General features: G+C 46.4%; 1 protein-coding gene across 4 annotated transcripts in view; it reads left to right on the top strand.

The window, feature by feature from the left end:
• STAMBPL1 (STAM binding protein like 1) overlaps nt 1-14,016 on the top strand; it is a 48,975-nt gene that overhangs the window by 19,669 nt on the left and 15,290 nt on the right. For 3 of the 4 annotated variants that reach the window (XM_030334147.1, XM_030334149.1, XM_030334148.1), the window contains exons 2-4: nt 5,254-5,338; nt 9,491-9,708; nt 12,681-12,756. In XM_030334147.1, coding sequence (XP_030190007.1) covers nt 5,309-5,338; nt 9,491-9,708; nt 12,681-12,756 — 324 coding nt within the window. In that variant the 5' untranslated portion in view covers nt 5,254-5,308. Of the gene's footprint in view, nt 1-1,772; nt 1,778-5,253; nt 5,339-9,490; nt 9,709-12,680; nt 12,757-14,016 lie in introns of those variants that run through there. The other variant, XM_030334150.1, reaches the window with a different exon arrangement.

Genomic DNA, 14,016 nt, shown 5'->3' with positions numbered 1-14,016 from the left:
CTGTGGCCAGGGCGGAGGGGTGGAGGCAGGACAGGCCGAGTGAGTAGGGGGCTATGACAGAGGATGTGTGTTTCCACATCCGCACTCGTCACAGTCTCCCCTGGGCTATGCTGAATCATCCTTTCCAGGTGAAACTCGTTGCATCTGTCAGGTTGCAGGCCCAGCTGCCTAAACAAAGAAACAGGCTTGCACAAGACAGAGATGCGTCTCTGTCCTCGTGGTCTGAGGGTCAGCAAGCTGCGAGGTTCCTTCTCTTGCTTTGCCCTGGCTCTCGCTCCTGGCCGCGCTGGCTCGCCTGCCCCTGCGCAGCCACCTTCCAGCCGGCCGGAGGGGCAGGAGGAGGCGGCCCTTCCTCCAGGGGCGGGATCCAGACTGTGATCCGAGTACTTCTGGTCACACCCCCTTGGCAGGGCTTGGGGACACGGCCACGTCGAAGGCCAAGACAGGCTGGAAAATGCAGATCCTACCCGGGTGGCTACATATCAGCTCAACATTATGTTTTTCTGTGAGGGAAAGAGAATGGGTCTCACAAATATCCAGCAGTCTGTGGCATCTGTTCTTCTGGGTCTCGGGTTCTGTGAGGTCAGGCACCTCTCACTGTGCCCTCGTTTGTTTATTTATTTTTCACTTGAGAGAGTGAGAGGATGGGGAAGTGACGCAGAGGGAGAGAGAATCTTGAGAGAGAGACAGAGAGAGACAGAGAGAGAGAGAATCACGCCCAGCGTGGAGCCCGATCCCGTGGGGCTCGATCCCCTGACCTCGGGATCATGACCTGAGTCGAAATCAAGAGCCAGATGCTTCACCCACTGAGTCACCCAGGTGCCCCTGTGCCCTCAGCTTTCTAATTATTTTAGCAGGACCCCAGCAGCACAAGCGGAAGGTGATACTCGACATGTAGTTTCTCTCTTTTAGATTCTTCTGACCCACTGCGTTTCTGGTTAGATTCAAGGAGCCTGACGAGCTTTGGTTTTGTCTTGTTTGTTCTCACGGCTGGTCTAGAGCGGCCGTCTCCAAACTTCTTGGTCTCGGGACCCCGCTGCACTCTTGAAAATTACCAAGGATACCGAAAAGCTTTGCTCACGTGGGCCATATTGATTTAGGTTTACCGTATTAAAAATTAAAACATTTACAGGAATATGCAAAGAAGTATTCCATTCACTTACACCGTCTGGAAGTCTCCACTGCAGAGTCGTGAGGGAGCGATGGTAACGGAGCAAACAGTGTTTTCACGGTATCATGAAAATAACACTGACCTAGCACATCCCTTACAAGGATGTTGGGGACCCTACACTTTGACAGCTGCTGGTCTAGAGAACACAACCTGGTTATGCGGACTTGGGTAATTGTTTGTACTGAAACTGATGAGTGCTAGGGTTAGAGATTAAAAAGCATATTAAGACAGGAACGCTGCCACTGAGTAGTTAATGGTGCAAAAAAAAAGAAAAAAAATATGTTCACCGAACAATCTATAAACGTCTTTCATCTTAGATTGAGGGGAGTTGGTTTCTATTTATGAACTAGAAATAAATTTTCATGTGCGTCTTAACAGTGATCGGTTTGCATCTATGAGAAGTGACTAGATTCTGGCGTTTAAGATATACTACATTAAACATCGGAGACATTCAGAAGCTCGTTACAGAGAGGTTGGTCTGAGTTTTGTGCGCGCTGAGCATTGTTTTTGGCCGCCCAGTCCTGAATTTACCTTTTCTTTTTCTTTTTTTAAAGATATAATTTATTGTCAAATTGGCTAACATACAGTGGGTATAGTGTGCTCTTGGTTTTGGGGGTAGATTCCCTTGATTCATCGCTTACATACAACACCCAGTGCTCATCCCAACAAGTGCCCTCCTCGATGCCCATCACCCATGTTCCCCTCTCCCCCGTCCCCCATAAGACCTCAGTTTGTTCTCTGTATTTAAGAGTCTCTTGTGGCTTGCCTCCCCCCACTCTGTAACTATTTTTTCCCTTCTCTTCCCCCGTGGTCTTCCATTAAGTTTCTCGTATGTGAAACAAGTTTATCATATGTGAAAACATATGATACCTGTCTTTCTCTGCCTGACTTATTTCACTTAGCATAATATCCTCCAGTTCCATCCACGTTGCTGCAAATGGCATGATTTTATTCTTCCTCGTTGCCAAGTAGTGTTCCATCGTATATATAAACCACATCTTCTTTACCCGCTGAATCTACCTTTTCTCCCAGTGGAATCTGCCTTCCTCACTCCTATGGAAATGTCAAGTGCCAGATTATCTGCATTTTCTGGTGCCAGGCTGGAAACGTCATGAATCAAATATACCTGGGCCACATCTTAACAATCAATGCCTGTTGGAGGGCTTAGAACTGATGGATTCAGAATCCTTGTGGGTAAATCCTAGGAATCTGCATTAAGAATTTTTTAAATTTTTTTAATGTTTATTTATTTATTTTAAAAATGTGTTAATGTTTATTTATTTTTGAGAGAGAGACAGTGCAAGCCAAGGAGGGGCAGAGAGAGAGAGAGAGAGAGAGGGAGACACAGAATCTGAAACAGGCTCCAGGCTCTGAGCTGTCAGCACAGAGCCCGATGTGGGGCTCGAACTCACAAACCATGAGATCATGACCTAAGCCAACTGAGCCACCCAGGCGCCCCCCCCATTTTTTTTTAATGTTTATTCATTTTTTGAGAGAGAGAGAGAGACAAAGCATGAGCCAGAGAGGGGAAGAGAGAGAGAGAGAGACAGGATCTGAAGCAGGCTCCAGGTTCTGAGCTGAGCACAGAGACTGATGCAGGGCTTGAACCCAACAACCGTGAGATCATGACCAGACGCTTAACGGGCTGAGCCACCCATGCGCCCCCTAGGAATCTGCATTTTAAACCAGCCTCAGGTTTCCATAACTTTTAGATACAGTAAAGTTTAAGAACTGCTGTTCTAATGTTTTTAACTATCAGAATTATTTGTTCTCCCTTTAAGGATCTGAGTAACCCCTAAAAAATAATTCTAGGCTTTACAAGACCCTAGTCAATGACTAATAATATTTCCTTGTCCCTTCCCCCCTTCCCCCCACCCAGTCCCAAATACCCCATAAGCCTTTTTGTTCTGTTTCTTTAACTCTTTTAATTCATGGAAGGACGAATTCCTAAGAACGAATTACTTCAAGCTCCGGAGGGTTTGGAGGGAGTTCTTCGGTGTATCGTCTTTCTTTCTGGTCTTATTTCTATTTGCTTTGAGGGCTCTTCTTTCTTTCTCTTCTTTCTTTTCTTTCGTTTTTTCTTTAGTCTTTCTCTTCTTTCTTTCTTTTCTTTTTCTTTCTCTTTCTTTTTTCTTTCTTTCTTTTTCTCTTCTCTCTTTCTCTCTTTCTTTCTTTCCTGGTTTATTTCTTCTCACTGAGGACTGGTGATTCCCCAAATGGGACTGCCTACATTCAGTGGCACCGAATTAATCAGGGTTTTAAATGACACTGAGGCTGTGGCACTCTCCCGGTCAGTTCTGCAGCCTGCAAGCTTAGATCCCAGTGTTACCCCAGGCATCACTGGAGAGGATGAAAGGGAAACATTAGAACCTGCCAACCTGACTTTCCTTGAAGGATTTCTCGGGCACGGATCCGGGCCGGAAAAAAGGCGCAGGAGGGTTGAATGATCTACGTCTGAGATCTCTAGAACCACAGAATGCTCTAATCTGAATGAAGATAGGTTAAGCCCCTCATACCATAAATGAGGAACTGCAGAAAAGCTACATGTCCAACATCACATAAACGATGAGTGGAGTAAAAGTTCAAAGTGAATTCAGAAGTGGGAAGTGGTGATGCATTGCCTGACCCAAAGTAGCACAAGAAGGAAGGAGGCTAATGTTCACTGAGTGACTGTTTGAACTTGAGCACATTCACGTAACATCGCTGAGCCTCCGTTTCCACGACTGCAAAATAAAGATTCTAATAATAGCTAACACTTCTATAATATCGACTGTGTGCTAGGAACTCTCCCGAGCACTTTCTGTGCTAACGCATGTAATCCTTGCCCCCACTATGTGACATAGGTCAGTTTATCCCCCCCCCCCCCCGTCGGTTTGCACAAAAAGGCTGTAAAACTCATGTGCAGGCACGTAGCTGGCATATTCGTTTTCTGTTCCTGCTTTACACATCACCACAAGCTTCGTGGCTTGAGACAACGTACATTTATTGCCTCAGAGTTTTGTGGGTCTGGAGCCTGGGCACAGCAGAACTGGGTCCTGTGTCCAGGGTATCACATAGCAGGAACGGCATTGCTGACCAGGTAAGAATCTCATGAGGCTCCAGGTGCTCTTCCAGACTCACGTGACTGCTGGCGGAATCCATGTCCCTGGGGCTGTGGTACTTAGGGCGACTGAGTCTTCAAGATCAGCAGGGGAAGATCTCACTCTTTGAAAGGTTTCGCCTGATTAGGTCAGGCCCACCCTGGAAAAACGTTCTTTGGATTAATTCAATGCCGACTGGTTAGAGCTCTTAATGTATCTGGAGAACCACCTCATCCTTGCCATGTGACATAACATAAACATGGGAGTAGTATTCCGTCACCTTTGCTATGTACCGTTGATTGGAAGTCAGTTACAGGTCCGTCTACACTGAAGGGTACACACACCCATGGATACCCAACCGCAGGGGCCACAGGGCTGTCACAGTTCCACCTTCCAGAGCTAGTAAAGCTGAGCTTAGGCCCAGACTGACTCCAGGTGTAGAAGCCCACGGCTCCAGGGTCCATGCTGTTAACTCTTATGACCTTTCTCCCTTTGAAGAAAGTAAGAAAACACCCAGGGGCGCCTGGGTGGCTCCGTCAGCTAAGCTCAACTCTTGATTTCAGCTCAGGCCACGATCTCACGGTTCATGAGTTCGAGCTCTGCGTTGGGCTCTGTGCCGAGAGAGCGGAAACTGCTTGGGATCCTCTCTCCCTCTCTCTCTCTTTGCCCCTCCCCTGCGTGCACGTACGTTCTCTCTCTTCCTCTCAAAAATAAATAAACGTTAAAAAGAAAAAAGAAAAGAAAACACTCAGAAGACACGCCGGGTACTCCGCAATAACTCTCTTCACACGCCCACTTTTAGAGGTCTGCCTTAAGAGAAACCATAACCACCTGCAGTCTTGTAAGTTCGGGAGGAGACTTCCAGAGTCTCTCCAAACACTCAGGTTATATAAGTCATTTCGGTTTGTTTATATTCGGAGCCAGAAATAACCCTGGGGTTTGAGATTTGAGACTCGGATTCTCAAGAAATAACCGGGGCTCTGCTTTTTGTCTTTGAAACAGACGAAGTGATCGAGAAGAAACCGTCAGCACCTTCCTTCTATAGACCAGACAGCATATGGATCAGCCGCTTACAGCGAATTCTCTGGTAGGTGATGCCCGCCGATAGCTTACATATGCCCTGAAAACCCAACAAGAAGAACAGAAACATAGCGAACGTGAAGTGAGTCACAGTTACTTCAAGAAGTTTTGTGCTTGTCGCTTTTCATCCATCTGTGTGGTCCTCGCCTTTGAGGAAGTGACTAACAAAGCCATCTTTGCTGGAACTAAAAATAATGCCTTGGCCCACCAAAGTGTGAAATTTTAATTTCTCGGGTTAGACTCCAAGAGCGTGGTCCTTCAGCAGAACACCGGGGAAGGAGAACTACAGAGTTGACTTTGTAGGAGGGACCCCAGCTTCTTTCCAGATAAAAATGGGAAGCTTACCTTGTGTGGTAGGGACCCAGGGAAACATTCTGTGTGTGACACATAGACGCTGCTTTGGAACCCTGCGTAAATAACTTCCTTCTTCTCACGTTTCCCCTCACAGCCCAACACCATAGTAGGCACCTTCTCCAGGTGCGTCTTGGAAAGAACAAGATGGCGGAGAGGAAGTAACAGGGGCCCTGGGATCACAGAGGCATAGTCTGTGTCCCAGATCGTTCGTTCTCTGGGTGAGAACGTAGGCACATTATGTAATCTCCACGGCCCCGTTTTCGTACTTTGTGCCTTTCGACAATTGGGAACGATATTTTTAACGTTCCCAGCCTGTCATGAGGGCTTGATAAAGGGGAGCCGTTAGGACCGTCCCCCTTCTCCTGACCAGCCTCCCACCCCGCTCACCGCAGCCCCGTGGCCCCGTGGACAGCACTAACAGCCGCAGTGGACTGAGCGCCTGACATCTGCAAAGCTTTAGCCCCAGAACACAGAGAAAGGCAGGGCCCGGTTCTTGCTCCAAAACAGGCTGGGACCCAAGTCCTCTTTGCCAAGATCGCCCTCACAGGTGCTCAGCTGCTCGGACAGGGCGAGGAGCCGAGAACTGTAGGAGCTTCTTCACTTTCCGACCCCGTGTGGTCCGGGCACCGTGGGGGAATCGAGGCGGCCCCCCTCATCCTTTTCGAGGGTCTTGTGTGTTTTCCAGAACATTATGTAGAAATGATTAAAATGTTAGTGGACGTGTCAATGTAAAAATGAACAGTGAGGCGTTTTTCAGCTGGGGATTTTGCTTTTTCATCCAAGAACCCCACACGCAAACCCAACGTTACAGATTGACGAAGGTGCCGGGCTCTTCCCGGTTTACTTCCGAAATCAGTTTTGCATTTGGGAAGAACAGGACCATTCAGTAGAGGAAAAGTAAATCGTATTTTTACTTTCAGGCGAAAAGATAGTCTAGGTATAATCACATTGCAGCTTTTTCTCTCTTTCTCCTTTCTTCGGTACATGTATTATCATCCGTGCCGCAAGAAATACTCTACATCCTAGGCAAACAAGGCCAAGGCTGGATGGACAATGATTCTTGCCCCTCCAGGAGTTCCCAAGGAACTGAAAACAGTATCCACAAATAATTATAATTCAGTGCGGACTCTATAGTAATAAAAACTGGACAAATTACTTTTGCACGTCCAAGAGGCTGGAAACCCCCTTTGGAAAGCGTGCTAATTTCCACAGAGTTTTCTTTCTCCCCATCATGTTCCGACGTCACCGAAGCCTTTATCTGTGGTCGAATGGTGACATTTTCCCTTCGTGCTGCTGAGCACTGCACTGAGCGTGGTGGCTGTGCTGCTGGACTTCTCACCTAGTGACAACGTGGCACCCAGTCAGGCACCCGAGGCTCGGACTCCACAGGCTTCCATTCCTGCCTCTGAGGAGCGGAAGCCTCTGGCAGCTTCTCTGAAATTAGAAAGTCTTTTTTTTTTTTTTAATGTTTGTTTATTTTTTGAGAGAGAGACAGAGCATGAGCGGGAGAGGGGCAGAGAGAGAGGGAGACACAGAATCCAAGGCAGGCTCCAGGCTCCGGGCTGTCAGCACGGAGCCCAACACGGGGCTCGAACCCACGAACCGTGAGATCATGACCCGAGCCGAAGTCAGACGCTTAACCGACTGAGCCACCCAGATGCCCCTGAAATTAGAAAGTGTTTTCAAAAATGAGAATGGCACAGCAGGGTTTGGCTAGAAGGAAGTGTGCCTTAATTTCAGGTGAAGTTAAAGGAAGGGCTGAGTTCACTCACACCTGTCTGATCTCAGAATCCTGGGCCACGTGAGAGTAGATTTAAGGTGCCACGGTCACAAATCCGGTGTCCCGGGTTTTCTTCCTAACTTGGACCCAAAGACAGGCTGTGGGAGGCTGATAAGTCTTATTTCTTCTGTTCTTTTTTTTTTTTTTTTTTTTTAATGTCTATTTATTTATCTTGAGGGAGGTGGGGCAGAGAGAGAGAGAGAAGGAGGGAGAGAGACAATCCCAAGGAGGCTCTACACTATCGGCCCAAAGTCCGATGCACAGCTCGAGCTCACGAACTGTGAGGTCATGACCTGAGCTGAAATCAAGAGTCGGACACTAAGCCGAATGAGCCACCCAGGCGCCCCTGTCCCTTCTGTTCTAAGTTGACCTGGGCAATGTGATCAGTCTCACAGGACTGTGGTCAGTCCTGTATCAGTCCCGGGAGTGATAGCTGGAGACCTTCAGGGCAGAGAAGCCCAGGCCCTGAGAGTTTTCTCAGGGAGAAGGAAACAGAGAGAACATGTTTGTGCTTATCTGGCTGGTTATAGAGCATACTTTCTAGAAGAATGATTCCAGGTCCCTTCAAAACTGCCACCAAAACAGACCTCAGGCCATTGTAAGACCTGCAAACGTCCGATTCATTGCACCCTGTCCTTGAACCTTGGCTCCGTAACTCACAGTCAGACGGAAACCGTGTCTACCTCAATTACTTGTTTAGCTGTCCACGTACCTTTTCATCACGTGCTCTGCCCAGACTGTAGTCCACCGACCCTCGACTGACGGAGGCAGACTTGGAGACCTAATTCCGCTCTGGGCTAATTCCATTCTTGTTGCATCAAAGGGTGGTAAGCACGGTGAAGTGGTCTAATCCAGTGCTTCCTCGGCTGCGGCATGCGCGAGGACCTCTGGGGACATCAGTTCAAACACGGGCTCTTCGAGCCTGACTCCAATCTCTAGATGCGGGCAGAGGCCTAGTAAGAATTTGTACCAGGGGCGCCTGGGTGGCTCAGTCAGCTAAGCACTGACTCCTGCTCAGGTCGTGATCTCGCAGTTCGTGGGTTTGAGCCCCGCATCGGGCTCTGCGCTGACGGCTCGGAACCTGGGGCCTGCTTCGGATTCTGTGTCTCCCTCTCTCTGCCCCTCCCCCACTCATGCTCTCTCTCTGTCTCAGAAATAAATAAAAACATTAAAAAAAAAATTCTCTTCAACTATGTCCTTCAAGGACAGCAGTACAATATTTTCTTTCCAAAATAACTAATACAAAAATCTGCAAAGGCCATAAATTCATTTATAGGCTATGATTTTCATACAGGGATGTCACTAGATTCTTTCCATTCTTTCTTTCAGTTCTTTCCTGAGCTATTTTTTTGTGGTTTGCTTTTACTGTCCCGCCGGATGCATTATCTTGACCACCCTTTCCTAAAATGATGTTTAAAGACCTGCAAACAAATTTTATGGCATAAGGCGCTATTCATGACACAGAGGTTGGGAACTGCATATAAGTAGCATTGGAACAAGGCTTACAATCATTGCATTTTTAAGTGTTACATACACTTGCCACACAAAGGCTTCGCTTTTGTTGTATCGTTAACTCTTTTTTAAAAAAATTTTTTTAATGTTTATTTATTTTTGAGAAGAGAGAGACAGAGCATGAGTGGGGGAGGAGAGAGAAAGAGGGAGACACAGAATCCGAAGCGGGCTCCAGGCTCTGAGCTGTCAGCAGTCAGCACAGAGCCCGACTTGGGGCTCGAACTCACGAACCGTGAGATCGTGACCTAAGCCGAAGTCGGACGCTTAACCGACTGAGCCACCCAGGAGCCCCGTCGTATCGTTAACTCTTACAGAACTCTTTATCGTTAACTTACGGAACTCTTTATACAGAACTCTTATGGAACTTTTTATACGTTAACTCTTATCGTTAACTCTTACGTTAACTCTTTCTCCTTGGGTACTGGTGTCAGGTACTTAGTACAGAAGATACATCCAGAATCGCAGTCCTATTCATTTCTTACCATAACCAGAGATTCAAATTTTGCTTTGCAGAGAAAGCTAGCTGCCATGCCTGACCACACGGATGTTTCCCTCAGCCCGGAAGAGCGAGTCCGTGCCCTGAGCAAGCTTGGTTGTAATATCACCATCACGGAGGACATCACCCCACGCCGCTACTTTAGATCCGGAGTAGAGATGGAAAGGATGGCTTCGGTGTATATGGAAGAAGGAAATTTGGAAAATGCCTTTGTCCTTTATAATAAATTTATAACGTAAGTCTTTAGTTTCGGAGGCCTTCAAAACGAGAAAAGTGGGGAAATGTTCACAAGGTGTTTTGGTGAGACGGTTTGGATGCCGGGAATATTTTCCCACTCAGACCAGTTTTGCAGTCTCCAAAAGCGTTACGTGTCCAGGCTTTTAAGTCAGAAAGGAATGTATTCAAAGGCGTCCCACACCATTTCTGAGGCTCGGGATGGAGTGAGGTTCGGGGACAGGAGGTACCTTCTCTACAGGCCAGTGCAGTGACCTGCGTATCTTTCTCTTTGACACTTCTCACAAAGGAAATATCTTGTTTTATGCCATTCTCCCCCACAGCAATGTAAGTGTTTTGTGCAAGTAGGAGCCAGATTGTAGCTCTGACTACGGTGCCTAGAACATGCCATTAACAGGTTTTTGGTTTTTTTTAATTTTTTAACGTTTATTTATTTTTGAGAGACAGAGAGAAAGCATGAGCAGGGGAGAAGCAGACAGAGAGGGAGACACAGAATCGGAAGCAGGCTCCAGGCTCCGAGCCGGCAGCACAGAGCCCGACGTGGGGCTCGAACCCACGAACCGTGAGATCGTGACCCGAGCCGAAGTCGCACGCTTAATCCACTGAGCCACCCAGGCGCCCTGCCGTTAACGGTTTTAAAGTTTGATTTGATGGGTTGCGACTGGGGGATAAGTTGGCAGTTATATGAAGGATCTGATTCAGGGATAGAAAGGAACAGTCAGTTTCACATTGTAGTTTGCTTTGTTTTGTTTTGTTTTTTGAAGCAATGGAGAGAGCTTCAGCAAATATGGAGCCTACCTGGCTCAGAGCAGAGCTATTCTTTTTTTTTTTTAAGTTTATTTATTTATTTTGAGAGAGGGAGCACGTGCACGAACAGGGGAGGAGCAGAGAGAGAGGGAGAGAGAGAATCCCAAATCCCAGCCAGACTCCTCGCTGCTAGTGGGAAGCCTAATGTGGAGCTCAGTTCATGGATCTCGACCTCATGACCAGAGCCACAATCAAGTCAGAGGCTTAACCGACTGAGCCACCCAGGTGCCTCTAGCGTGAATATTTTTTTACAAAAGCAATTTATTTAGCTGTGTAATAACGTTCTGGATAAAAGAGCTTCCAGAACGTTGAGTGGAAGTGGCCGCCTCTGAACAGCCGTGTAGAAAACAGCATCCTTCCCGTTAGACACTTTTTAGTAATGTGTCCCGGCTTAAGAATTAACAGAAGTGAGGTCTGGAGTTTCCTCCCTCATTTGCCCGTTTACTGGTGGGAGGATCTGTTACCAGTAACTGTTCAATCTAAGCTGAAACTCGTACTTTTATTTTAACTGAAACTCACATGTTGGTTGATTTCACTAGTTCCGTTGGGGACTTAACCCGAGGACCTCTGAGAAGTTGGTGGTTCACAACGCTCAGCCTACTGGGGAAGACCATTAGTTTCTAGAGCGCCAACCAATAAATGTGAAATTGGAGGCCACCAGGCATCATGGATAGTGCACGTGTTCCAAAAGTCTTAATTTCTGAACTCTAAGTTACCGATCGGTAATATTTCTGTTTTGCCTTCTCCTTGCGTGTTTGTACACATTTCTGTGGAAACGTTAAGTGCGGTAAAACCAAAAAGCCACTATACTGAGTCATCAGAGTGTGTGAATTCCCTTCTGTCATTAACCACGTGACAACCTGTAATTCACTTGCCCTGTGCGGGCCTCAGTTCCTTATCTACAAATGGAAGACTTACGGGCAGAAATCTCTAAGCTCTCTTCAACTCTAAACGTTTGTGACTTTATTCTATTTATAAAGCTTCAGGCAACTAACACTTCACATAGCCTCTTTAAGCCGTAATTTTCTTGTTCAAAGAAATGAGAGTTATGGGCGCCCGGGTGGCTCAGTTGGCTAAGCGTCCGACTTCGGCTCAGGTCACGATCTTGCAGTCGTGGGTTCGAGCCCTGCATCTGGCTCTGTGCTGACAGCTCGGAGCCTGCAGCCTGCTTCGGATTCTGTCTCCCTGTCTGCCTCTTTCTCTGTCTCTGTCTCTCTCTCTCTGAAAAATAAACATTAAAAAAAAAAAAAGAAATGAGAGTTATTTTACCATTCCACTGTCGCCTGTAGGCAGCATGACGAAGGCAAGCAGGTGTGATCTGTAAGGAGGAGAACACCAATAATGATAAGGTATCACATATTAGCTGATCAAAAATAGTGTTTATAGCCCACCATGATCCATCAAGGAAGGACTATTTCTTTATTTAACAAATATTTATTGAGCACACATCATGAGCTGGACACTATTCTACCAGCTAGGGATACATCAGTAAGAAAAAAAAAAAAAAAAAACACACCCAAAATTCCCTGCCCTTGTGAAACAAACTGTTCATTTACCCTGAAAGTGATGCATCTGGTTTGCTCTTGGGATTTCCCTTTACGTCCACTGTCCCTTGTTCCTCAAAAAGGTGATGAAGAATGAACTCCTAGTGAGCACCTCCTAATCCACTAGGGGTTCTGGCTGTTATTTCTCTTAGTTGCGACTTTTCAGCGAAGAATTTTTGGTCAGTAGACACCATGGCACTACGGATTCATCAGTGGTCCTTTGAGTCTTTTTCAGGGGTGAGACGAGATTACATTGATCTTTTCAGACTCTTAACGTTTTTCCACGACCCTCTGTATTGCCAGCCCCACAAGTGAGTAAGGTGGCGCTGTGGCGGGATTGAGCACCCCGCACCTTGAGAAGGACCAATGTGACACGGTCCGTCAGGGAGCAACCTCACCCTCGTAACCTCAGTGCTCCGTCCGCTGAGCTTACCGCCCTGTAATGCCAAAATCATAGGTTCGTGTCCGCCTTTGGTGAAAAGGCCGATGGAAAGGATGTTGGGTAATAATAATGTAATAAACATGTCCATTTGGAAAAGGAGTTTCTTTCTCATACTAGAAACCACTGCCCACCTGCTGCTTCTGTTATATCATGCTAAGGATGTGCTTTCTCTTTTTCTAGCTTGTTTGTGGAAAAGCTTCCCAGCCATCGAGATTACCAGCAGTGTGCGGTACCTGAAAAACAGGATATTATGAAGGTATCGTGGGGTCGATTCTCCCCTGAGGGATCAAATGCTCCCCGAGTCTCCGTTATTGATCTGCCCCTACCTCCTTTCCTCCTTCGTCGCGTCCTCTTGAGAGCTTGAGCGCAGAAAATTCCATTAGCCAAGATGTTTCGATTTCTTCTTGGACCTTTAATCATCGTTACTGAGCCAGTGTGGGATGTCTAATTGAAACTGGGAGGCGGGGGGAGAAAAGAAGATCAAGAATGTGTTCAATTTGCCTTGTGGCGTGAGGAGGAATTATTCACTGTTCTTCCCAGAGACTGTCGGAAAGCGTGTCCAATTCCCCAGATTTGTTTCAGAGTCATCTTGACCGGTTTTGATTATCCCATATAGTCCCGAACCCCAAAACGGTTTGAAAATCAGTGCTGATTGTTAAGGCGGCCACAAAGTTCTAGCTATTTTCTTCTTGTAGGATTAGCCTAAGGGCATAATAAAGTGTTTGTGGATAGCCTGAAATATTCTCAAGGAAAAAGGAGAGAGTTGTTGAAAAGTTATTTATTTACCATCAACATTTGCAACTGATATATGAAGCTTCAGACAATTTTAGCTGGAGAATATATCCTTTTAAAGAACACGTTTTTAATGTTTCTCCTTTGCCTTAAGTAGTTTGGGATGAACTTACATGGAGAAAGATGAAACTGTATATAAAAAGCCAATCACAGCCTGGAATTTTAAATAACTCTCAAAAGATACTTGACCATATAATAGAAGAAAGGCTCTCTTACCGGTTATATCTGGCCTGAGGTGGCCTGTAAGAACCCAGATATTGTCATACGACCATCTACATTTTTAAAAATCTCTATACACACTTCTCCGAAGGGGCCCTCATTGCCACACCTTATGTAGCATTTCTCTCAATCCTCTTGCTGTTTCGACCTCAGACGGTTCTATAGGGGACCCAAGGGCCCAGCCACCAAGCTGAGCCTTTTGCTCTAATTTAGTGTTATTCTTATTTTTGCTTATAGGAAAAAAATTCTCCAAAAGCATATACGTTTTCTTTGTGTATGCTTGTTGAATAAATGGATGGATGGATGGATGGATGGATGGATGACAGGCAATTAAAAGAAAAGACATTTTAGTGGGACAGCCTGGCCAGAGTTAGATTCGGATTCTAGTAATAATGGGGCCACCAGCTAGCTGCATGACACTGGAGAAGACTTCTCATCTCTGTAGGCCTTTGTTCCCTCATCTCTGAAAAGGAGGGTGGTGCTTGGACTAAATCAGATTTCCCGG

This window comes from Lynx canadensis, chromosome D2 (genome assembly GCF_007474595.2).
Source record: "Lynx canadensis isolate LIC74 chromosome D2, mLynCan4.pri.v2, whole genome shotgun sequence".
Taxonomy (NCBI): Eukaryota; Metazoa; Chordata; class Mammalia; order Carnivora; family Felidae; genus Lynx; species Lynx canadensis.
The sequence above is the reverse complement of the archived record's forward strand: the minus strand, read 5'-3'. Positions and strand labels throughout refer to the sequence as shown.